We start from the raw sequence: 25609 nt of genomic DNA, 5'->3' as shown, positions 1-25609 counted from the left end.
TTTTTGTTCTCCAAGCTTTGTGCTACCATTTCTAAATGTACTCTGGTATATATTTTTCCATGGGTTACAAGACTACAAGATTTTGTACGCCATTATTGCCTTTATTTCAGCGGGATTTTAACAAGCAAAGCACTGTTTTAATTTATGTGCTAATAACAAATAAAGACTCCGTCAAACAACGACGAATTCTTAGAGGACTTTATTTGAATGTAATATTGTGTATATCTTAAGCTCAGAATTCTCTTTTTCACCTTTCTGTCCAACGAAGCTGAGTTATCACAAAGATGATTTTACAGTTAATTACCCAAAAGAATTTCTCTGATTTCCTTTTAATATTATTCATTTGCATTGCTAATATTCATCTCTTCTTGGAATACAACACGCTTTTTTCTGAAATAATTGTGGAATTGTGTTTACTAATTCACATCAGAATTGTCTTTGCTGATTTCCTGGGCTAACAGGCTGTGTATCTTTATGCAGAAGGAAGGAGAATGAAGTGAGAACTGTAAAGGACTGCTGCCTCAGAACTGCTGTTGCCATAGAGCTGCTATGAGGAAAAAAAACTGCAGCATGGATTTCTTGTGCTGCTGAAGGTAAGATGAGGGCACAGCAAAGACTGTGGGAGGGGGAGGGGAGGCGAGGCAGAGGGAGGGAGAAGAGGAAGAAAGTCTGCGTCCTTGCTGTCTAAAAAAGGAAATTCAGTGTCAGTGTTCATGAGCAGAACTGCTGGTGCAGAAGAACAAAGCTATGTATCTCAGTTGTTTAGGGTAGCAGGAGTGATGAGCAAGCAAGCACACTCCCATGCTTTCAGGAGGAAATGCTGCAAAGAAAGGAGGGAGAAGAAGAGTGACTTTTTCCTTTAGAAAATACTCACTGCTGCTTCAAGGTAGCTGCTTTTTGATACTACTTGGGCATTAACGTTATTACCCTGGGTAGAGACAGCCATGAAAAAGCTCAGTAGGGAGATAAACAAGAAGAAAAAATGGTGGTAAAATTCTGCATAATCTTGAGCTGATGAATGCAGTTTGTATATATTAAAATGCCTCAGTTGTTACATTCAGCTGTGCAGTGCTGTGAAACCTCTCAAAATGCAAGTGAAATTATGTTTTTTGTGATAAGATTGTTGTGATATGTTGATGTGTTATCAATCTCTTATCAATGATTTTTGTCTTCTGTTATCTAAGTAGATGTCTTTTGAGTGGAAATGTATAATAAATAAATAAAAATTAATATTAGATACTCAAGCATACTGACTATAGGACCAACATCAGACATGCTTTCTGTGGAAAATCTTTAATGAAGTGAGCTTTGTAGTAGTTTAAGACTTCAATATCATTACAGAATTATTTGCAACAAACTCATGAAAAAGCTGCTGCTGCTGTTTCTGCATCTGCTGCTGCTGTTTCTACATTCTACATATTTTTGCTATCCTTCACCTGCTCCTTCTCCCAGTCCCTAGGACATTTCTGAGGTGTCTGAAGCCACGTGCCCTGCACAGCAAACCCAGCACACCTGCCATGTTTGCACGGCAGGGCCTTGAGGACAATAAAACAAACTGTGGAGGCAGTGATAACACTGTATTAGCTATGTTGATACTCCTGTGTTGATATTGCTTAACCATCTGTTTGCTGTGTTATTGAGTGTGCTTGGATAGATCAGCCCTTTATCACAATTTCTTGTTTTGCACTTTATCACCATTTATCAAATAGTGTTTGACTGTTCTCCTGTAGTCTGTTTGCAGTTTGGGTCAGAGGGATTTTTTTTTCTATAGCAGCCTGGTAGTAAGACTGAGTAATTCAGGCTGTTATTGTTAGGGATTCAGATTTTTAATTTTAGTATTACCATCTCTCACTGTGAAATTGTTATTCTTTGAGTTTAGCTCATATAGAGTTTAGCTCATACATTTCCCAGTCATGAATGGCACTGGGTGAGATCTATCAATCATGCATACATAAGTTTCCATTTCCAAAGTTTGTCATGCGGAATTGGATGTTCAAGTGCATTTTTACTAGCCAGACTCATTTTTGATTCAGACTGGTTTTGTCAAACTTGTAAGCTACGAAAAGCTCTCCTGCATTCTTTAGAACCATTCTTTTGATGGTTCTAAAGATCAACTCCAGTGCACTTGGAGTTGATAACATCCTGTTAAGGTTTGTGGGGGTCCTCTGAGCCAGTGCATGTGAAGTTCAAGTCTTAATCCATGACTGAGGCATCCCCTGGCAGTACAAATGATGGTAATTTAGTTCAGTGTCAGCAAGGGCTTTAGTCTCTTTCTCTGAACAATTGATAGTGCCTTGCTGAGTGTATTAGGACTGATTTCCACAGGGCATTAGGTGCTATATTTCAGAAGAGATCACTGAACTTCTGAGTCAAAGCAGTTTGGGTTCTTCAGAGACGTGAGGTGATTATTCAAACAAGTATGACTGTATAATAAACACTATGTGGAATAAGTGCTAAACAAGGAATAGATGGGCCCTATCCAGACAAAAATTTGGTTGCCTTATATAAATATTTAGTGGATGGTTAGTGTTGCAGTCTAAGATCAATGTAATAGTTTTTCATTGGCAGAGGGGTGGGCAGAAGCCCAGTGTTGCTAAATGACAAGCTATTCTCATAAGTTTCTAAATAGCATGAATATTTATTTGTTCCAGTTGATGGATTGATGGTGGCTAGTATGTATTTACAGTGAATAAGAGCAGAGCTACAGTAGTGCTGATACAGAAATGTCTTGAGTGAAGTGCACCCACATTATAACCTTCATATTGCTGCTGTTCCTGTGCCAAACTGTTGGCTACAACCCACAGATCTATCAACTTGAGTCAAAGTTTCAGAGGCATCTTGGTTGTGTTATGATAGAAAAGCAACTTAATGGAGCTGAACAAGACAGAGGTGTTGTTTGTAAATCTACTAATCTGTCCACATGTTTGTATTGAATTCTGAAGAAAGAGGTGATCTTGTAGTTTATGCTTGGTTTGCCTGTGTCTTCCACCTGGTTTGTATTGTGGGAGTGATCAAGGGGAAAAGGAAGTGTGGCAAACATTGCCCAGAACACTCTAATCTCTGTGTTTGGGCCAGGAAAGAAAGCTGTTAAGCCACTAGTGATGCTGTGGTTAGTGCCAGGACTTGCACTAATTCCCAAAACACTGTAAAACATAAAAGCTACTTTGATGGCTAATGCTGCCCATAATTACATTTTTGAGGTGTTGCACTGCTCAATTTCCATCCCAACCACTCCAGGTAATATCAGCTTTCGACACGATAGGCTTTGGCTGAGTGGTCCAAGGCCTGAGTTTTGAAATGCTGAGTACCCATAGTGCTATTTAAGGTTAATGGGAGCACAGACTTCTCAGCAAAATGTAAAATCAGGCTTCTGCACTCAAACAGGAGATTTTAGTTTAGCAGTCACAAGACTGCTTAAATGATCGGTCTGAATTCTGGATTCCTTCTGGGACTGATTTTTTTTTCTTTTGCAGAGCCCGAGTTATATCCCATTATACCCCTTTGTTTTTATTGATTTTGTGAGCATTACTACTCGTTTAGTCACTCTACAGCTAGTAGAACAATTGACTTAGAAAGGGAAGAGAATTCAGTTATAGTAGATTTACTTCTTCATAATGTTTTATGGCATTAGTCTTTTTTTCTCTTGGATTAAATGGCAAGAAATTAACTTCTGTTGACATGCTTAAGGGTTAGAATAAGAAACAAAATAATGTTTTTCTACATGTGTCTGGTGGATTTTCAAGGCACTGAACTATAGTGTTTTGGGCAAGTAGGACAAAGTTTTTCTTGAAACATAATCCTATTGATATTCTGTTCATAAGCATTATGTTCCCCAACTTGAAATCAATAATCCTCAATTCTTGTCTAGCCCAACTGTTTGAGTTTTTTAATAGTAATCTAAGTTTCAGTTAAAAATACATCCTTGTTCATTCTCTGCCTTAGTCAGACTTGTTTTGTTCCCTTGTTTTTCATTGAAACTATAGTATTTCTTTCCTTTCAAGCCAAGTGGTCTGTTGGATCTTGTGATAAGTGCATCCAGTGGGAAGGTGGAGAGGCATCCACCAAATTCATACAGGGCCCCTCATAAATATATTTTGTCTTTGCATTTTTAAAACAAATATATTCCTTTGGCATGACTAGATTCTGCAAGGCATTCTGATTTTCTGTGGCTTGAGTAAGGTAAGTATTTTAGTGCCTGATCTTCAACCCACAGATCAGCACTATCTGTAGTCCTGGCAGAAGAGAAAAGAATCACTGTGAGGTTTCTAATCCACAGAGGTAGGAGTTACTCCTTTGAAGGTTATGGTTGAGTTTTCAGTGGGCAGCAGATTGAAACCGTTGCAGGAGCTGCAGTATTGGGAGTATTCATTGCAGCAAAATGCCTTAGCCAACTAGAAAAACCTTCACTCTTTACTCCTTAACACACCCTTCCTCTTATTTTAGGATGCAGTAGAAACATTGTGTTATTAATTACATTTTCCCAAATGAACTTGCACATAAAGCTTAATTAAAACTGTGGGAGCTGCATTACATTAATGTGGTCTTGTAAACACAGCAGAATTAGGAATTGTGGGTGAGTAGCTGGTTGCAGAATTGAAAATATCTATCCCCATTGTTATTTTTAAAGAATATATGAGGAATTTTTACACTGGATTTGGTACAGCTCTGTCTACATTACAATGGCCATGTAGTAGTGTCATTTCTAATTCTGTAGCTACTTAGACTCATTTATCCTCAGAGCTGTTATTCCTAAATTGGGAGAATTTTCTTGCTGGCTGAGAGACCTGAGAAAACAAGGAAAGAAATGGGTTTTTCCTTCCTATCAAATAGCAGAGTTCATCATTAATGCTCCACATGTTCTGATGTCAGATGTTTGCTCAGCTCTCTCCCGTGGCTTACACTGTGTGAACATAGCACTGGAGGATGATTGAAACTGCTGAGTGTGATGAAAAGGTCATGTCTGACTTATGGCAAAAATCCAATAGTCCATCCATAGCAAAGCTGAGGAATTTTTCATATGGTCAGTTAAAATATGTGTTTTGTGCTGTTGTCACAGATGGAATGAACAGGAGAGGGAGAACATTAAATTCAGACAGCTGCAGAATGGCCATCATGTGGCTCTGGATGTCAGCAGTATGAGTAAACAGAGGTTTAATTCAGACATATTTTCATACCCCAGACTCCTAGTTCCGATTATCTGTATCAGTAAGAATTCAGTTTTTCTGGTGCGGGAGTAGCCCTGATTTTTCATGTTCATGGAATTACATTTACAGTGTTATTTATATGCTTTGCTTATAGTAAGTAACTGGCAAGTATCGAAGCTCTATTGCTAGAGCTTAATATTTAAAACAGATTGCACAGATGGGGTGTTTTTAGCTACAGTGTTACTCACCCAGAAGAAACGCTGAGTGTTAAGCCTACTAAACCATTCCTGGCAATGACAAACCTGACAAAATTTGGCGATCATAAACCCTGTGACAAAAGTTGTGCCATCTGCTGGCCAAGGAGGAAAGTGCGTGTTCGGCTCTGCGGGCCTGGAGAGAGCGCTCCAGCGTGATTCCAGCAGGAGGAGAAGCTGGAAGTTTTGCAGAACTCTTTAGCAGGAGCAGGAAAAGGCTGGTCAGGAGTTTTCTCACAGCAGCTTCTTCCATCCGAAAGTGCTGTTTTGTGATAATTGAAACTTTCTGTGGGAACACGTCAATGAGGAATGGAAATGTTCTGTCCTAAAAATATCCAAACATTCTGTTTCAGAATTTTTACACATGGAACACTGATTTTTATTCAGAATGATTTTTTAAGGTAATTACTTTTGTAAATTGTATAAACAAATTGAAATTGTCGTCTTTGTGTTGAACAATAATGGAGCCTCACATCATCGCTATAGCACGTGGTAAATGACCACTCAGTCCTGTCTCACTACTCATGGTTGTGTATGTGCTCTGTGGGGAGAATACATCAAGAGCATGATGTTCCTTTCATTCACATCAGGGAGACTGGAAATGGAAAGAAAACTTTATTTTTCTTATATTTGCATCTATGTGTTTTTATGGTAATTTTGCAGTAATTATTAAATTGCTACTGTAATCTAAAGAAAAACTGTTTTGAGCTTGTACTCCTGATAGTAATTCAGTATACACAAAGTTTCCAGTTGCAGCCAAAATCATACCAATCAGATATTCAGAAGAAAAGAAACAGAGAACTAAAGATAACTCTCAAGGCTTTCATTGGCATAGCTTTGTAAGTTTAGTTCTTGTCAAAACAAGATAGCCTTTGCATATTATGCTGCAAGGAAAGGAATGAATGAAAAAGGCTGGATTTGATTAGTGATGGATCTAGGGGTTATTATTACTCTATCTTTCTTTAAAATTGGGCTCCAGCTAATTTTTATGACTTCTGCATGATTATTTTGTGAAAGGAAGTATAATGGTTCTGATGCCATCAGTCATTATAGATATCTGTCTGTCTCCATCCATCCTTATGTGGCAGCCAGTTATACTGTGTAAAAAACCATCCAGATGCACACAACTATGCTGAATTTTTACTCACAGGCACTGTTTCTAATTTTAGATTTCCTTACTTTTTCAATACCTTTTAATGAATTTTCTAATGCAATTAGAAAAAAGGAACCAGGCATTGAAAATGGGAGGCGTGCCTACACTGTCAGGGAATGCTTAGACTCAGGCAGTATGAGTTCTGTTCTGTGATAAGTTGGGGACTCTCCTGCACAATCAGAGACCCCTCTCTTGCTTCTTATTTTTGTTCTTGCCCCCCTTCTTGAGTTCCTGTCTTTTATAGCTCCTTGACAATTGTACCTTCACCCACTTTTCCATCCCATTCACTCTGTTTCAATTTTTACCACTAATTTGCTGTTTTCTGTTGTTCTTCTCACCCCAGCCATATCATGCCACCCTGCCTCTGTTATTTCCACTTCTGTATCTTCTGACCTTTCTTGGTAGCTGTCTCCTGTCTGCAGATCATCCCTTGCCTGTTATGCCAAGACCTCCTGATCCTGTTCCCATCTCTTTTGCATTCTCTGAGTAGACTTCCCCTTCCTCCTCCCCGACTGTAGAAGCACAGCACACAAAAGGAGCCACTCCCAGCTGATGAGTATAAAGTCTCGATGCCACAGCAATCCTAGCAGCTGTGGTGGAGGGCATTTCCACTGTGGTTTCAAGTAATGTGGTCTTTTACAGCAAAATCAGTGATGTGTTATCATTTGTAGGACCTCACCCTGTCACTAACCTTTTACAGGATGGATTAGCATTTCAACTGTGAACTGATCTGGCATTGAAGTATTTATTTATTTATTTATTTATTGCTTTGTGGTTTTGGGGTTTTTTTTTCAGCTGAGTAAGTTATCGCATCCATACAGAGGGAAAGCATTTTATTTTGCAAGAAATATCTGGTGCTTTTTAGCTAATGCATTGCACCAAAAACTCAACCTTTGGAAGATACCCCAAACAGGAAAATCAGTCCAGTCTCAAAATGATGCACAACCTAATAATGGAAGAAGGCACACAAATTTTAGGTGTCTCAAGAGTTCATGATTTTGTCATCTGATCTGTAGGATTTGTTCATCTCTGCTGAATGAAAATCTGGCAATCAAGGTGCTTCTCTAGGTAGTTAACATAATATGTGTAGGGAATAATAAATCTGCTTTATTTAGGATTCTCTCAGCTGTCCCTGTTATCTCATCCAACACAACAACCACTAGTGATAGACTGATAGCAATATTGATTTCTTTAAAGCAATTACCAGGTTAAAAGGTTCCTTTGTTTTATTTTGTTCTTTAAATGATCCACTCCAGTAAATTAAAGAAAAAATATTTCACATATCTAAGAGAGGCTCTTTTGTTCTATATTGACTTGTTTTACCCATATTTGGTCGAGATTCTTAGTGTAATCTGCAAAATTCTTTCTGCCATTCTTTTAGATATAATACAGTAAGATTTGATGCAGTGATTCAGTTTGTGCTTATAGAAAATTGAGGCAGATGAGTTACACAGATTTACATATTTGCAAATATATGCAAATGCACAGTATTGCCATATGGTCTTAGGTCCCCAGAAGTGCTGGTGACCTACTTGAGTATTTCAGCTAACAGAATATGAGCTTTTGCCTCTTTGCATTTTATACATTTCAAAAGGCAGTATTTTTCTTATATTCTATATAACATTTCTGAAAAGGATCCTGCAATGTTTGAATTATGCTAAAGCATCTGTGAGATCAAAGTCTTTCTCGTTGTTTTCTGTAGCTGGATCGACGTTTCCTGCTGCAGAAGGCAAGAGATCCTCATTTGTGAATTCTCTGGGAAAGCTAGGAGGGGCTGGAAAGCCAACAAGTTGTTTCCATGGTTTTCCAGGACATCTGGGGCCAGGAGATTCTGGGCGATCTGGCAATCCATTAAATAAAGAAGTATCAGGAACAATTAGTGGCTCTGCAGGTCCACTGGTCTCCTCCCTTGCAACCCCTGTACTAACCAGCTCCAGTGCACTTTCAGCACTGGATGATGATGGGAAGGTTTCATTTTGATTAAAACCCCTTTCATTTGACTCCTCAGAAGATTTGGGGTTTGGATGTTTATGTTTATTCTTTTTACTGTGTTTTTTATGCCCACACCCATGGCCACTTCTGTGCCCGCAACCAATGTCATGCCTGCGCCTTTTGTCATGATCCTTTTTAACTCCATGCCTGTGCTTATGCCTGTGCTTGTGCCTGTGTTTATGCTCAGGTTCACCTTCACCTTCTGGTTCCTGTCCATTGTCTTTCCTTGTTTCTGTGCTAGGGCTTTCACTTTCTCCTTCATTTTTATCAGCCTGTGAAACTGCTTGTGGCTGGCTTAGCATGACAGTGCTCCGGAAAGGTGTGAATCCAGGAGGCCTCCTTGCAAAGAACACCTAAAAAACATTGCAATAGTAACCACATTTGTTACATGAAACACAACAATTGCTTCAGATGTGGGAAATTCAGAAGCTGGCTCATTGCAGTACATGAATCATTTAGCAGATTTTTGAACTAAAATCTAAAGTAAACAAGTCTCTCTTCTAAGATAAGCATACAAACATAAACATCCTCCCAAATAATTCTGGAGTATTTTAGCAGCTAAATGTGTAAAAAAATTTTTTTTGTATCACTGAAATTTTGTCAGTGTAAGAAAGGAATTACACTACAGAGAGCAAAACATATGTACTGGTTTTAATTTATGAACAATACAGTTGGATTCTAGAACTAAATGTCCCGGTGCATGTTAGAGTGTTACACTCCCATGGATAGCACCAATTCATGCTGAAAGTTAACACATCTCTGAATAGCATCAATGGCAGAATATGCAGAACATCTGTGTAATCTTGTTATATAAAATGTAGGTATTCAGTTTTTTACTTCTAGATATGACATATGCATTTCAGAATACTGCCTGGAAATAACACACAGAGGTTAAAGTTGATAATATCAAACATTCTGTTGTTATTGAGTCATCTCTACTCCCTCATCAGTGTTTAACTGGGAGACAAAGGCTGTGAATACATGGTGTACACTCACTGTACAACGTGAGTTTCATTTCTCTCCTCCAAAGTCTCTGATCATTATTAGCTGCAAATCAGAGTTATTTGGGTTGAAGCTGAATTTGAAAGTTGTTATGGATAAAATATTGTAGTGAAAATACAGAGGAGAGACATTTGTTGATACATAACAAATGACTATGTAGTTATGAAGGTTCTGAGCAGAGTGAAGGTGTTAGTTACAAGGGCAGGGTAATCTGTCTTTATTCAGTGTCACAATGGAGTCTCTGCAATCCTCAGAAATATCTGACAATAAAAATATTTGTATCCCGTTGTGAGATTTTCAAACTGACTCACATTCAGGACTAGCTCATTGTGGAGCTGAGTAGGAAGAAATTGGAGGATCCTTGTGCAGACACTGACAGCTGCAGCAGGCACCACTCGACTCGTATGGAAAGGTGCACAGACGCTTTGGATATCTGTGGGGTATTTGTGCCAGCAAATACATTTTAAATAAACTTTTAAACCTAGTATGAGTAGCAATTTGAGGGATTTGATGGAGCTTGATACTCCAGAGCTTAACTAAGAAGGCAGAGGAGCAGCCAACAGGCAGAACTTCTGCCTGTTGCAGGGTCTTTGTTTGTGTGATCACCTTGTTGCTTGTGGTGAAACGGCTTTGATGTAAAAGGGTTGAGGTTAGAGGATGAGAGAAAAGAGTATGATGTGAATGAGGCTGTTAAAAGAACTGTGTTCCTTTAATTTTGGTATAAAATATGGGATAATTTGGAATGGATAAAGAATTTATTGACTGCCTTTGTCCTACACTCTGCTTAATAGGATGGATACTGAAGAAGAATCTTACCGCTTGGTGCTCTTCAGTGCAGTTCACCTGGGGATAGATTTTATTCTGCCATGGGATCACGTGAATTTGTGCATCGCATGACAGTGATGCCTGTTAACAAAACAAAAACCAACACATTAAGGCAACAAAATTTCAGACACAAAGGGAGAGACTTGGGCCTGAAAAAGAAATGGGTTTTTTAATAATACTTTAAAATCCTTGGAACATAAACCAAGTGTTTATTAAATCTGTCTCAGTGATGGATACTTCTGTATTGGGACACATCACAGCTTAGCTTTTCAAGGTTGTATTATGCCTGTGTGAACACTTGAATTCAACTTTGGATTTCAGATTAAATCTTGAAAATTGGATTTTTCATCTCTCTCGCTTTTGGAGCACTGACTGCATAATCTTCATGATATTCCTAAGAAATATTTTTTGTTTATGATGTTTCTCCTACTAAAAATTGGGAAATTTAGATAAAACCTTTTTTTTTTCCTTTTAGTTCCTGCTGCACTAACAATTTCTAAAATCTCACAGGTAAGCACTGTTCATATGGTGGGAAAAGAGATGGGAGGTAAAGGCCCTCTCCCCAAACAACCCCCTTGCCAATGGTTGCTGGCCCTATCAACATTCCTTTCCAGTGTCCAGAACACATTTTCCTGCTGTCAAGAGCATGGCACACACTCCAGAAATTTCATTCCTTTGCTCACAAGTAACAATCCAGTCTCATATTTTCCTTAGCTGCAAGTCCACAGAGTCAGGAGTATTGCAGCTATTTCATTTGGCAGCAGCCTTCTCCTCTCCTTTCTTTGATTGATTATTATCAAAAGAAAGTTCCTTTGCTTTTGCAGTGAGCACTGATCCTGCAGCTGCGGTTCAAGTTTCAGGGTTTCTTAACTTGGGTTACAAACAGTGAAAGCTGCCCTTCTTCTTGGAACAAAAGTTTACTGAAAGAGGTAACAGAAGCCAGGATGCGATTTTACTTAAGCGTTTACAGTTTCTGATGCAAATGAATTTGTCCATTAGAAACATTACAGTTGGCAAGATTATCATTACTTACACTGTCTGATGTGGCTGTACAGTCTTCATTAAGTTTCTCAAACTCACTCTTAGAGCAGTTTGTCTTCCAGACTGTAAATTTTACTTGATACTTTTTTCCTGCAACCACCTGAAAAATTAGCAAGAAAGCTTTCTGCACTAAAGGCATTTTATTGGAAAGGTTTCACAGGAAAGATGATTTTCTACAAGCTTAAACTACTTGTATTCTACAAGTCCTAACCACTGGGCCAACATATGTGAAGAACAATATTAAAATATTTGGCAGTAAACTTATCTGCTTCTAATCAAGTAACTTATTTACTCCAGTTCCGATTCTCAAAAATTCTGGCATTGAAACTGAAGGAAACAGAAAAGGTCAGGATAATATTGGGCCCACAATTATTAAATGTCTGTAGTAATTTCATTAGTAACAGATGAAATCATTAGTGATAGCACTGTAGAGAGCCAAATGTGATGTCAGAAAAGTGGAATGTGAGTAAAACAAAGTGTGTGATGAACAGGCTCAGTTGAAAATGAACTTATTTGCCAAACACATTAAAGAGAGAAACTGCATGGGTTCAAGAATGTGCCTGCTATGTGTTCTCTTAGTATTTTTCACAAAGCTTGAAAAAATATATCTTCCTTTGGGGACATCAGGCAAGACATGAAATTTTATTTCCCTGAAATCTATTTTAAAGGTGTATGCATGCTAATATCTGTCATGATAGGGAAAGTCAGAAGGAAGAAAAAAGTTTGAAAGAAGAAAAGGCACAGATATTATCAGTAAGATAATATGAGCTATTTGGAAAAAAATCTGGTGTTGTTTTAGTGCCTTCTCCAGTGACACCTCATGCTCAGGAGTAGTTATGACGAATTATTTTCTAAGCTACTCCACTGTCAAATTTTTAATTCTCTTCTAAACTTCTGTTTTGATGTGTTGGGACAGTAAACAAGGCTTATGCAAATGCTGACCAATATTATCCTCCTGATTCCTCATCCTTTATCAAGCTCTATTTATCTGTATGTATTAAGTTATGCACAGATGTGCTTTTCTGAATCTATCTAGAGTATTATTAGCAGCAAAATTAGTATATAAAACAACACATTTCTAAGGGAAATTAAGATGCCTCATTTTGGACCACACAACAACTGTAGGGTAGACACTGTTTAAAATAACATGAAGAGTATTGGTGTGATGGATCAAGGGAGTAGTCCTGTCTAAAAAACTTTTATACTTTAAAAGTCTAAGGTATGTTACAAAGGTAAAAAGTAGGGTAGATACACAGAAATCAAATGCCCTGAGCCAACTTTCCTTACATACTTTTAAAATCATTTTGTTTTAAGAAAAAAAGAAAATTCAAGAAATTGGAAATTTTTGAATGCAAACCAATATGGATTTGATTTTACAGGAAAAATTGATTGGATATTTCAGTTACCACATGTATCAGCATTTAGACAAAAACATTATTTCAAATCTAAATACAAACTCAAGGTAACATTTAGCTCAGGCCAATAATAATGTCATGTCTGTGAAATATCCCAACCTGAACTGTCGCTGATTGTATTTCTCCACCTTTATAGTAGAAGTCATCATCGCTCTCTGAATTATACTTCTCTGTAGAAACCTTCAGTAGCTCCTTCAGTTCTGGACTGTCAGTTGGGATAGTCCTTGGACAACCTGGGCAAATGGCAGCAACTACTGTTTCTTCAACTGAAAGAGAGCAACAGGTTTCAGATCTAAGAAAAAAAAAGGTTCAATGTAGATAAAGGCTGGGAAAAACAGTTATAAAGCCCTGCTTTCTGGAACTCTTCATGTTTGGGTCTATGAAATGAAAATAAAATATATTTGAGGTTTATATGACCAACAATATCATGTCTTTGTTATCTAAAGGAACATCAGCACCCAGTGTCACATGGGACATTTAACAAGTTCTCTTGTAGAAACAAGAATTGCGTGTGCCAGTTGTAGGTAGCCAGAAAATATGGAGAGGGAACAGCTACATGTATGGAAAACCTGATTTGGGTGAAACAAGAGGTGCATGTGACTGGCAGTGAATTTGTGTGTTGAGGAAAATCTAGTCTGAATGGGTGAGAATGCAGCATTTACTACATGGAACAGTATCTGTGTCCAGATAGACTGGAGGAAAAAAATAACAATACATAACAATGCATAACAATAAAAGACACTGAAAACTGGAACTTTCAAAGCTGATAGTGCCTAAGACATACCTGGAAGCTTGCAGTCGCTGATGGTATCTACAATCTCTGCATGAAGATTCTGAAATGCTTTGGCCTCACATTTAGCTACACGCTGGAGTGAAAAATGCAAAACAGCTCCTTGTTATTTAGAAATAACGAAAAAGCTCCCATCCTGATACCTTCCTGCTAACAGAATAAAATCAAGCATGCTTCTAATGATTCCTTCCTTCCTTCCTTCCTTCCTTCCTTCCTTCCTTCCTTCCTTCCTTCCTTCCTTCCTTCCTTCCTTCCTTCCTTCCTTCCTTCCTTCCTTCCTTCCTTCCTTCCTTCCTTCCTTCCTTCCTTCCTTCCTTCCTTCCTTCCTTCCTTCCTTCCTTCCTTCCTTCCTTCCTTCCTTCCTTCCTTCCTTCCTTCCTTCCTTCCTTCCTTCCTTCCTTCCTTCCTTCCTTCCTTCCTTCCTTCCGCCACTTCCTTCCGCCACTTCCTTCCGCCACTTCCTTCCGCCACTTCCTTCCGCCACTTCCTTCCGCCACTTCCTTCCGCCACTTCCTTCCGCCACTTCCTTCCGCCACTTCCTTCCGCCACTTCCTTCCGCCACTTCCTTCCTTCCTTCCGCCACTTCCTTCCGCCACTTCCTTCCGCCACTTCCTTCCGCCACTTCCTTCCGCCACTTCCTTCCTTCCGCCACTTCCTTCCTTCCGCCACTTCCTTCCTTCCTTCCGCCACTTCCTTCCGCCACTTCCTTCCGCCACTTCCTTCCGCCACTTCCTTCCTTCCTTCCTTCCTTCCTTCCTTCCTTCCTTCCTTCCTTCCTTCCTTCCTTCCTTCCTTCCTTCCTTCCTTCCTTCCTTCCTTCCTTCCTTCCTTCCTTCCTTCCTTCCTTCCTTCCTTCCTTCCTTCCTTCCTTCCTTCCTTCCTTCCTTCCTTCCTTCCTTCCTTCCTTCCTTCCTTCCTTCCTTCCTTCCTTCCTTCCTTCCTTCCTTCCTTCCTTCCTTCCTTCCTTCCTTCCTTCCTTCCTTCCTTCCTTCCTTCCTTCCTTCCTTCCTTCCTTCCTTCCTTCCTTCCTTCCTTCCTTCCTTCCTTTTCCTTCCTTCCTTCCGCCACTTCCTTCCGCCACTTCCTTCCGCCACTTCCTTCCTTTCCAAAAGGACCACTCAGAGAAAATAATACCCTCAAAGAGAAGCCAAATGAACTATTTGTGTGTGTTCATTGAAGAGAAAAATGAGAATGTCTACAAGCCAGAATCATATTTTATGGATAACTCCATGGAATTTCTGTCTCAAACTGTAAAAACGAAAATTACACAATTATCAAATCAAACATTACTGAGTTCCTTGAATTTTCTCAGGTCTTCTAAAGGAACTGTGGTAGATAACTTGCTTAAAACTGCCTTGATATCTTAAAGCTTGGAGAAAGCAGATATTGATTGTCAGGTTTTTTTAAAGATTATAGAGCCTAAAACCAATTCCATCATTCCAATTATTAAAAATAGTAAAAAGGAAAGAACTGGGGGCAATGAATACATCCAGGAGAAACTGAGGTTTTATGGTAAACAGAAGTAATATTTTGCAGATTTGTCAAAGTTCTGCAAAGCATCAACAAAGGTGGGTAAAGAGACCTCTTGATATATAGAGATTTTAAGAAAGGTTTTGGTGAAATCCTGTATCAAAGACTAAAGAAACTAAATAAACCATAAAATAAACCATAAAATAAGAAGGAAGACTTAAAATTCAGACCTCAGGACCGTGACAGTTACTTGAAAATGTAATTATAAAAAATCTACTCAGTATTTTAGAAAAACTGATGAAGAATAATGTCAAGGCTAATTACCCAGGTTAAAGGGATTGAATGATGTCCCAGTATAGCTCAGTGGTTCATGTGTGTGTTGAATACAGGGTGCAATTCTGGCCCTCCCATTTAAAGATAATAGTACAGAGCTGATTAAACGTATGAGAAAACTTCCTTGGAATTTGGTCATTCCAATATTATTGGAATATGGTATTCTAGTATCTGTCAATGATCTACTGGTAATTTCAGGGAATAAGTGCTTATGATCTAATTCCAGAAGCCCTGTGTGACCAAAGCAGTGAGGCAGTGCTCCTGCAGTAGGTGAGGTGACAGAAGTCATCACCTCTAGGTGACAGCTGGGGAAACTCAGACTCAAGCTGGTTAAGTAACTTGCTTAAGGTTTAAGGGCACATGAGTAGTGGAGGGATTTGCTTCAGCTAGTCTGACTCTCATGCTTCTGTTGTTTACCAGCGCTGTCATTCTTCCCTTTTTTGATCAGTACTTCTGAAACATTTTTGAGATGTACAAGGGGTAATTTTTCAACAGGAGAGGCTCTTGAATGTAGCACTCAATGGTGCATTTCCTCAACAGCTGAAACAGATGCCATTCTGTCCCCTCGCCTTTACCACCACTGTTCATAGTGACTCTGCATTCCTGCCTTCTGCCTTGTGTTTGTAAAATCATCTTTCTGATGCCCTTGTGAGCTGGTTCAGGGAGGTCAGTTGAGAGAGGAAGCCTCTATTTTTGGTACAGCTGCTTCAGTTCCAGGTCAGTGAAGCCAAGGGAGTGCCTGGGTTTGCAGCACTGTTTACCTGGATTATGTATAAATTATGTTAATATATTTCTTTTGAAGCTATTATTTGGACTGTGGTAAAGGTTAAGTAATAATTCAGCTACTGACCTTCCTGCGAAAATATGTCTTAGGCTGGAAATTGTGCTAATTTTAATTATCACTTTTTGGGTTGTTCATGAGTAACTCCTTGAATATCTGGATAAAAACTCAAGGGATTTATTATTTGTGTAAGACTGGTTAGATTCTGTGGTGTAATCTGTAAACCTTTCAGTGGTCCTCTTAGTCACTGATTCAGAAGACATAGATGTCCTAGTTACATAAACAGTTATGAATAAGACTGGATTTAAGCTTTGTTCCTGAATTGAAGCAAGACTATAAATATTTTCTCAAGTCAGATCTCAATGACCATTCATTAATGTGATACTTTCTTGATAAACAGATTTGGAGATTACTTACACCTCTAGAAGTGATTTTGCATTCTGGAGTTAAATCTTGAAATTGGTCTTTGGTGCAATTAGTCTCCTCAATTTTATATCTAATTATATAGTTCCATCCAGCTACCACCTGGAAGAGATATTTAGGTTATATATTATGTAAAATAATTCAAACTTTAAAGTTAAACTATTACATGAGATTAGCAAAGAAAGCAAAACTACTCATCTAGTGCCTTCTATCTATCAAATCACTTCACCCTCATTAAACCATAGATTGTTCATGGACAGCAAAAAAAACTTGTCCTTGCAGTACAAAGTGTAAACTAAATCCTGCTTTTGTTAGAAGTGCACTCTGTATTTGGTGTCCACTTCTGGCATGCCTGCAGCCTCCCACTGCTGGGTTTCTTGTGCTTTCCTCCAAAGATCTGTTACTTATTACTGCCCGTGACAGGAAGCTGCTCTAGATAGATGACTACAGTAACACAGCCTGGCAAGTCCTGCATTCCTGAGCACGGGACACAGTAAAACAGTATCTGAATAATGTAACTTTATACTGCTGGCATCATTTTTTGTTGAGTGTTCTGCATTTATCATCTACCCATAATTGTGTCTATCCTGGGCTTTACCTTCCCACACACACTGCTTTGTCCTGGTTCATAACCCTTTTTTAAAAATTTTCTTTCCAGGAAGCTGTTCCATTTTTCTAACAGTGGCTACTTCTTCTCACCCATGAAACCTCTCAAAATCAAACTGTTGGGCCAGGTAACATTGTATGAAAAAAGAAAACCAATCAAATATAAGAATTTGTTATCCCAGATCAATTGAAGTGGAAAGCTCTGACTTTTTTCTGTGTGCCAGAGGTGACATGATGGTTCTCTTTCCAGCTGCTGGATTGCAGTCTATCTGCAACACTTTGTCATGTGGCCTAAATGTTGTGCAAGTTTGTGTTTCAGCAAAGAAGATTGCTGCCATCAGTAAATACAACAAGGACAGTCTGGCTTAAATAATGAGTCAAGCTGACATGAGACTAGAAGTTGCTTTTTGGCTTAGTAAATATACACAGGTTCAAAGGAAAGAGTCTGTGTTTGCTGTTGGGTTCTACACTAGTTAAAAACCAAATAAGAAACTTTACTTTCTAGCAATGTCACACCAATCCATAGGAAAGCTTTTCACAGGGAAGGAATTAGTGCATGAAATACCAGATGACACAGAATTTCTGCAATCTGAGTAGTTATTTCTTGCAAAGCAGATATTCCCATGAGCAGAAATCTTGCAGCAAGTGGCATGCTGGGTTTTTGGGTTCTCTTACCCATTTCTCCTATGTGGGGTTTAGCTGTCCTATAGCACATAGCAGCTGTTGATAAATGGGCCTTTTTGCCTGCAAAAACAGAGATGCCTGCTGCTCTTTCAGAGGCTGGTGAGTGTGGGAGACATCTGTGCAGGCTGGCAGCTTTGGCTCAGCCCCTAGAAGGGATCTGCTCCTGCTGGAGCCTCAGGACAAGGCCAAAGGAAATACCCAGGAGGGTCTGAGATGATACAGGTTGCATGTGCCAGACCAGAGTGCAAATAAAGTGGTGCTAAACACTGCTTAGAAGCAACTGCAGATAAAGAAAAATATGTGTATGCTATTAGTTGAGAGCTCTGAAAATCTACTAGGTAGATGTTAATGATTCCTTATAAATTAAGATAATTATTTATTGAGTCTACCCTCTATATGCATTTTGTATGCTTTACTATTAAATTTAATCCACTTTAATATCAGAAACATACACAAAACAAACAAGGTACCTGCTTTGGGTTGAATTATTTCAGTAAAATTTAGAGAAAAATCATGCACAAACCTGTCTCTTAGCTTCTTTTATTTCCGCAAGCTTAAAAAGGGCAGGTTCACCGCTGTGCTTGTTAAACTTTTGAATGGCTTTTTTCAGAATTTCTGACACTTCTGAACCATCACTTGATATAGGATGAAAGCATCCAAGACATGGAGCCTCAGTAAGTCTTATCTTTGACACATCTGGAAAAGAAACAAACCAAAAAACATAGGGCTTCATGCAAAACAGCCTTAGGTTTTCATTTTTCCTATCTGGGAGTGAGCAAGAACCTTTCCTGCTTTTTAACTGGTGTGATAAGCAAACCCTATATTCCAGTTTCAAGGCCTACAAAGACATTTTTATGCTTAGGAACATGCTCTGGTTGTGGTGGCAGGGGCCATCCATGACCCTAGGGTCCAGGCATGGTTTTGGCAGTGAACCTCATTCCAGCAATTACAAATTGCAGAAAAAACCTTGTGTGTAGTTTTGACACCATTAAGGAAGGTACATTACTCATTCAGCCAGGGAGGAGCCAGTGGAAGCTACAACTAAGGGAAAGGTTTTCAGATTCTTCAAAGCTCACCCACAGTGTGCAGCTGCTTGCTGTCCTCACCGTGTTTCAGGATGGGACTTCAGAAGTGTTTGGGCTCACCCATATGAGCTGCTCTATATGCTCACCCATATGTGACTCTGAGTGCCCCAGGGACTGTAGTTGGACTATTCTGCTGTCCTCACCAGTCATTGTGGCTGCCAGTTACCACTTGGTGCTACCTTCAGGCTTAACCAGCTGGATTGGCTGTGAATAGACAAGCCTGACAGGGATGCTCAAACTCCTGTTTCCTACTACTAATCCTATTAACTCTCTTTCCTTTCTAGTAATCATGGACTGGATTTTCATAAATTAATTTTATAGTTCAGTACATAAATTAATTTCACAAGTCAGTGAGCATGAGAATGGAAGTGGGACAATATGTGGTCCCTGTGGAATTGAAGTAAAATTTATGTGCCTGATCTTCAGCTGGCATAAACTGGCTTAAAGGAAGTTATGCCAGTTTGCACCAGCCAGGAAACCAGTCCAGGGTCAGTTAGATCAGAGAGGCTGAACAGTGTGGTACCAATACAGTGGGGAAATCCCTCACCTGGCAGACCAAAGTACATCTTATATTGACTCAGCAATGACAAATAGATACCTTACAGAGAAGTATGACCACATTTTCAGTAAGCAGTCACAAAGGTGATAATGAACCAACAGCACACCCACTTCTAGACCAGCTGTGGTCTCAGAACTTTCATAAGGATTTTGCTGAACAAACCTGTGTTATTTTCTAGAGTTGTTACAACTTAGTAAGAAGAGAGGAGTTCCTTAGGCTGAATACCTGATTAATTTAATTCATATATTGGGATTTTTGCTTTCTAAGCTAAGATTCAAATGCAAATTTCCTGTGTGTCCTCTGTAAGATTCACACAACTTTTGCTGGCAACTAGGTGTCACCATTGCCCTACAAATGCAGCATTTGTTCAATGCAGAACATGGAGTTTGTGTACTGCAGTTCCTAGAAAGACACTGGCTGTAGGTAAAGCCATTTCAGCTTTAAACAAGATAGCTAGGAACAAAAAGCAGATACTGGCTGCCAAACATCTCAGAAACTGGGGGGAATATTTCTGTAGTTAGTAATTAGATGGATATTTTAAAGCAAACTTGGGTATGTCTTTCAGAGCACCAGGCACAGAGATCTCAGTTGGAAGTCTTTAAAACAATGTGATCTCTTTTAACTAAGGGAAATTCCTATGTGAATGTAATAGTCATATGTGAGTGTCTTATAGGTGAAAAATGTAGTGCTGCTTATTATTAAGGTGTAAAATATCAGTCTCTTAATCATACATGATTACATCACTGCCAGATTTCTATCTTGTAAATGAATTTTTTTTCTATTATTGTTTGAGGTAAATACTTGTTTTGGTAAACTTTAACAGCAAGAATTCAGTCATTTTCAGTTTGAAGAAAATGAAGGTGCAATTTTGTCATACCAAGTTTTTTCCAGTAATTCCTCAGACAATTTTATGCTTAAATAATTAAGGACAGAAAGTTTAAGTGTGACAAGTTGCATCTGGTCTCTTAAGTTATTAGTATGCTTTTGGTCTTAAGCAAACAAATTTGAACTTGGCATAATTCTATGCTTGAAGAAACTTACTACACATACATGCTGAATTTTATTACCCTGGCCAGAAACTTCCTGTGCTTCACTGATTTTGTCTATATGTGTATAACAGTGAAGTGAAATTTTATCTTTAACCAATAGTTGCTTACAAAAGATTATTCATAAATGTCTGACTAGAATGATAAGGAGCTTCTACCTTTAAAATTACCTGAAAGTTTCAGTATTGTATTTATTCCATTTTTATTTGTAAATGTATTTGTTGAAAGCTATCCCATATAGTTACATACCTGAGAAAATTCTGCACTCTTGTGAAACATTAGTTGTTTTATCAGCATCATTCATATGAACTCGAGCTGTGCATTCTCCTGTTTTCTGCAAAAACATATGGCAACAATTGTCTGAAACTTGCTAAAGAAAAATGCAATGCTTTAGCTATTGAACACAGCTGACAGTTGTAGACTGATTTTGAGGAAGAGGTTCATGTGTATATTTGTAGTAATGTCCAACCTGCTGTTTTGTTACTGAAAAAGGATCAGATTGTGAGGAAAGCAGAGGACAAACTGAGCAGATTACTTGAATGATGCTTTATATTTGTATGATGTGCACTGATTAACTGAAGACTTTGCAGTCAGAATAATGGAAATTAACACATGACTAAAGACTATATAAAGTATGTATTTATCCATTTTCCCCTCTACTAGTAAAGGTATGCAGCAATGACCACGGCATTTCACGTAGATCCAAATTGTATTGTCACCATCATCCCTTCCTGTGCACTGAGTGAAAGAGCAGTGCCACCCCCTGGGAATGTGCAGTGTCCCTGCAGTGTGTGCCCTGTTGTACCTCCCCTGGGTGCCCTCTGGTAGCACAAGCCAGACAAGTTTGGCACTGCTGAAAGCCCTCTGCTAAAATTTCTGCCATAGTGGTTTCCATGTCAGTATTTGATTGTGCAAGTTTCCTTTACACATAGTTAATACCAAGTTTTACAGTTCTTACACTCTGACAGTGCACAAATCTTATGTTTGGTTAATTGAGAACCTTCATATTGAAGCACTGAAATGTTCATTTCTGCATATATTCAGGATTGTACTAGAAAACTCAGGACTATAATGGTTAACTTTGGGGTTGTAAACATTTCTGGACTGTAGTCATATAAGCTTTCAAAAGCAATGCAGCTAAAAAAGTTAATTCTTCTACTGTATTTTCCCCAAGCAATTGTGGTCCTGGTCCTTATGTTTCTGTACAGAGAACTTTTAAAGAGAACAGATACTTACAGCCTCTGCAGATACTCTGTAATGACAGTGTTGCCAGTGTTTGTTTTCCTCAGTGGCACAAGTGCTTTCAAGTATTCTGTATTTCACATAAAACTGTGGGTCAGGACCTGCCTGGATTAAAACAATACACATGTCATCATTTGCATGGTAATAAATCTGGTGAAAAGATAAGAGTTTCAAAAAAGTAAATAGTATTATTTATTTACCTTAAATTTTATAATATGGTTTCCCATTAGCTGCTGGTCTCTCAGATCTTGGTAGTTCAAATATTAACTTACCTAATTATATTACTTAGCCCTTACCTACAATGACAATATTTGATATAATGGATACAATATTCTCAACTGCCTTCATTTTAACTTATAGTACCAATGGGTTTAGAACCAAAAAGAAGTGGTTAGGTTTTATACTGTCATTCAAATGTACTCCAAAAAGCCATTTTGGGTGGCTGCTTGGATAGTTAGCATAATTACCAGCTTGGACTGTGCTCCTGTCTGACTCCCTCGCTCTCACTCTTGGCCTCCTCCCAGATCTGTCCACTTTCTTTCTGTGCAGCTGCCCTGGCAGCCCAGAACCAGCAGCCCTCAGGCAGCCTGGCAGTGCCCAAACAGCCTCTGCTTGGTGGTACCAGGGAGCCTCAGCTGCCCAGCCTGCACGGGAAGGGAGGAGCAGGGATGTGCTCTGGAGACAGCCTTGGGCACTGCCTGTGGTTTTCTACAGGCATTGGAGGCTGGGCTGCAGGGCAGGACAGCCTCAGCAATCCCATTAGATGAAATAAAAACATTAAGCAAAGTTTGGCCTGGCCAGTGTAAGTACTTCAGAATTTGGTAAATCAGTAGTGGGCATTTCTCCTTGCCATAAACAGGTAGCAGGCCTGTGCCTACTGGTGACAGTGACAACACTGTAAGGTTTGGTTTTTCCTTTAGAGAAGATATAAAGTCAGAAGTTACTAACCTTTTACAGCCACTAAAAATGCTCTGCCAATGTGACTTTTCAAATACAAACAGGCAACTGCTGTAGTTTAGCGCTGATTATTCTAAAATATCCAGTTATTATTCTCTGTCTCTGCTGGGAGGATTAAATTCTAATTCTTGTTTTAGTGCTACCAAAAAAATGAGGCTGAGCTGATGTGGTTGGCATATACTGGATTTACACTGATGCAGTAGACACAGAATTATATTCTGTCTTCTCTTAATTCCTGTTGTGTTTTGCTAGAGGTATGAAGAAGTGTAGAGGTACCTCGTATAATAGTTGTAAAAAGGGATAAAAGGGGCTCTAAAAATATAATAGACTTAATCCTCAGCAGGTAGAAATTTACTTTTATGGAATTACATCAGATTATGCTATTTGGATTTAAAAAGAGCCAAATTCTGTTCTCTGTTACAGTGTTCTAAATCTGCAATAAATCAGTTTTCAGTAAGTAAACATAGTAAGAAAAGGCATTGTTTCTGTATTATTTGCTATTAGTTTATTTCATTACTGTTATGAACAGCTATGCCTTTAACTGGGGCAGGTTTAGTCTTTCACTAGTAAGCTTTTATGTTTTATTACCTTATCAATAATGAATGTACATGAATATGTAATAACCAGCTATTTAATTAATGCATTCAACATTGTGAGACTAGTGAGGAGTAAAATCTATACTCTTTTTAGAAAAAGAATCTCAAATATGAGGAAATTTTAATTGCAGATTCATTTTCTCTGTTTTTTACTTAACATCATAATCAGATCAATGATTCAAAGTAATAATTGATTTCCACTTTGTATCTTTTAAGAAAAGGAAAGATGGCTATCTAGAGAAGGAAAGATGAATAATAATTGCAATAAATATGTATTCTTAAAAATACAGCATTGTTTAAGATAAAATTCTGAAACTCCTCTCTCTCCTTTGGGAACACCAGCAAAAGGAAGGTAGGTGATACTACAGCTCTGATATGGAGATATTTGCATTTGGCTGTTGTTAAGAATGAGAACATTAAGAATGTTCAATGAGACTATTCATTTACTTAATACTAATTATATAAAGGCCTTTCTGATTTTACTCTTTGTCCCCACATGCTGAAATCTCCCTAGTGTGTAAATAGGAACACAAGAGGGCAGGTGCCAGGAGATGTGGGTAATTTGCCATAAGTATTTAGCAATGCATGGCTCCTTTCCGAGGTCAATTTCTGTCTGGGTAAAAGTGTCTTGTGATTTTGGAGTGCAAAATATTCTGTCTAACACTGGATTTCTTGTGGTTTACATATGAAAATCCAATCCAGTAGAAAAAATATGCTGATGTTATTTTCAAGTAAAATAATGTTTGTCATTATTATGGTAATACCATCTTTGTATACCTCTCCGAGGTAAATACTCTTTTGTTAGATTAAGGCTATATAGAAGGATTCCAGGCAAAGGATCATGTTGCCTTCTTTTCTCCTGTAATTTTAGCTGTCATCCTATTTGACTAAAATACCACCTAGTGATTTTAGATAGATCTGTGACTTAGGTGTCAATCAAATAATATTCACAAACTAGTCAGAATAGTGCCAAACTTTATCAGGTGATTCTTTTTTTGTGCAGCACCAGCTCTTCCCAAGTCAAGAGTATAATATTTTTTTTATAAGTCTGGTTTTGCCATTGGTCTGAAAACCTTAGAGATGATGGAAAGGGGTAGAAATCCCAATAAAGAAAAAAGAGAACAGAGTGGAATAATAAGACAAATTATGTTGGTGATAGAAATTTTCTATTCTTTGGTCCTTGCATTAGTAAGCAATTCACCAGCACACAGAGTTCTGCTGATAAAAACATAATATACACCCCTACTCGTCAGGGAAACAAGTATCTTACTGTGCAAGTCACTTTGATTTTTTAAAACATTTTTGGAAGACACTGTGCTGTCATGCTTGCCCCCTAACAAACGAGATGGAGATAAGCTGATTCAAAGTGCATAAACAATTCCAACTTTTTTTTTTTTTTGCAAAGTCTACTTACAGTTCTCTTGGCTTCCATCACCACGTATAGAGCAAATTGGGTACCAGTTGCTTCATCTTCATTGTATTTCTTCAGTGCTGCATCAACAGCTTTAAAGACATCAGGGTCATCACAGTCTGAAAACTCAAATGCAAGAGGAATGGCTTTGCTAGAGAAAACACTACAGCAGAGTGCTAGTACAATGAAGGCCTTCATAACTGGATGAAAAAGGCCCCCTGAATTAGAAGGCTCTTTAAGAACCAAATGGAAAAGGAATGCCTGACAGGATTGTAGTCACCTCTTCTGTTTTTCAGGAGCAGGAGTTAAGCAAACAGAATGAGTGCGTTCCTGGGGTTGGTTGGTTCTCATCATACCCTGTTTATACTGCAAATAAACTTCTGAGTTTATCTAAATAAACTTTGTTTGTTCACCAGAATGACACTAAGGTTATCCACCTGCCATCAAGATAGCAGGGTGAATGGCTGCAGCTGGGGACCAGTTTAGGCAAAGTAAAGCATAAGAGAAAGAAGTGGCTGTAGCTTTCTGACTTCTTAACACCTAAACTGCTATGAGAATGAATTTTACAAGGCTTAAATAAAACATCCAGGAAGGTCACAGTGGCAATGAAATTTTGGACAACAACCTTGTAAATTTTATAGATCTGTTTAGTGTTCAGGCTGCAACAGTTCTGAGAACTATAGTACTCAGAATGTGTTTGAAAAGTCTTTGGACATGTGCATATGGTTGAATGTCACATAACCCTTCAATAGCACTTGATAAACCTTGTCCTTCATGGTCCTGTTGGAAAGTCCATCTCT

The 25609-nt window shown here is 38.5% G+C and overlaps 1 protein-coding gene and 1 long non-coding RNA gene across 4 annotated transcripts in view; one reads left to right on the top strand and one right to left on the bottom strand.

Annotated features, from left to right (window-relative positions):
* Nucleotides 1-722: 722 nt before the first annotated feature.
* LOC134423807 (uncharacterized) overlaps nucleotides 723-25609 on the top strand; it is a 117157-nt gene continuing 92270 nt past the window's right edge. The window contains exon 1 of the long non-coding RNA XR_010029197.1: nucleotides 723-886. This is a non-coding gene — a long non-coding RNA (uncharacterized LOC134423807). The remainder of the gene's footprint in view (nucleotides 887-25609) is intronic.
* KNG1 (kininogen 1) lies at nucleotides 7368-25122 on the bottom strand. 3 transcript variants are annotated; one of them, XM_063167205.1, is made up of 11 exons: nucleotides 24813-25118; nucleotides 21840-21950; nucleotides 20853-20937; nucleotides 18437-18609; nucleotides 16618-16725; nucleotides 13611-13692; nucleotides 12926-13092; nucleotides 11404-11511; nucleotides 10362-10451; nucleotides 8737-8896; nucleotides 7368-8391 (listed from the first exon to the last, which is right to left on the bottom strand). In XM_063167205.1, exons 1-11 carry the CDS (start codon nucleotides 25005-25007, stop codon nucleotides 8204-8206), a joined length of 1467 nt encoding a protein of 488 aa, XP_063023275.1. In that variant the 5' UTR covers nucleotides 25008-25118; the 3' UTR covers nucleotides 7368-8203. The 3 variants fall into 3 exon arrangements, with proteins under 3 accessions (XP_063023275.1, XP_063023276.1, XP_063023274.1); XM_063167206.1 differs by having other exon boundaries at nucleotides 8743-8896; nucleotides 24813-25117; XM_063167204.1 differs by having other exon boundaries at nucleotides 7368-8896; nucleotides 24813-25122.

Source organism: Melospiza melodia, chromosome 12 (genome assembly GCF_035770615.1).
Source record: "Melospiza melodia melodia isolate bMelMel2 chromosome 12, bMelMel2.pri, whole genome shotgun sequence".
Taxonomy (NCBI): domain Eukaryota; kingdom Metazoa; phylum Chordata; class Aves; order Passeriformes; family Passerellidae; genus Melospiza; species Melospiza melodia.
Note: the sequence above shows the minus strand (reverse complement) of the source record. Positions and strands in the feature narration are given on the sequence as shown.

Coding starts and splice junctions, on each gene's coding strand:
- KNG1 (XM_063167204.1), bottom strand. CDS start 25,007: ATGAAGGCCTTCATTGTACTAGCACTCTGCTGTAGTGTTTTCTCTAGC. Junction 13,693..16,617: donor GCAAAATCACTTCTAGAGGT/GTAAGTAATCTC, acceptor TTTTCACTCCAG/CGTGTAGCTAAATGTGAGGC. Junction 8,897..10,361: donor GCACTGAAGAGCACCAAGCG/GTAAGATTCTTC, acceptor AATGTTTTTTAG/GTGTTCTTTGCAAGGAGGCC.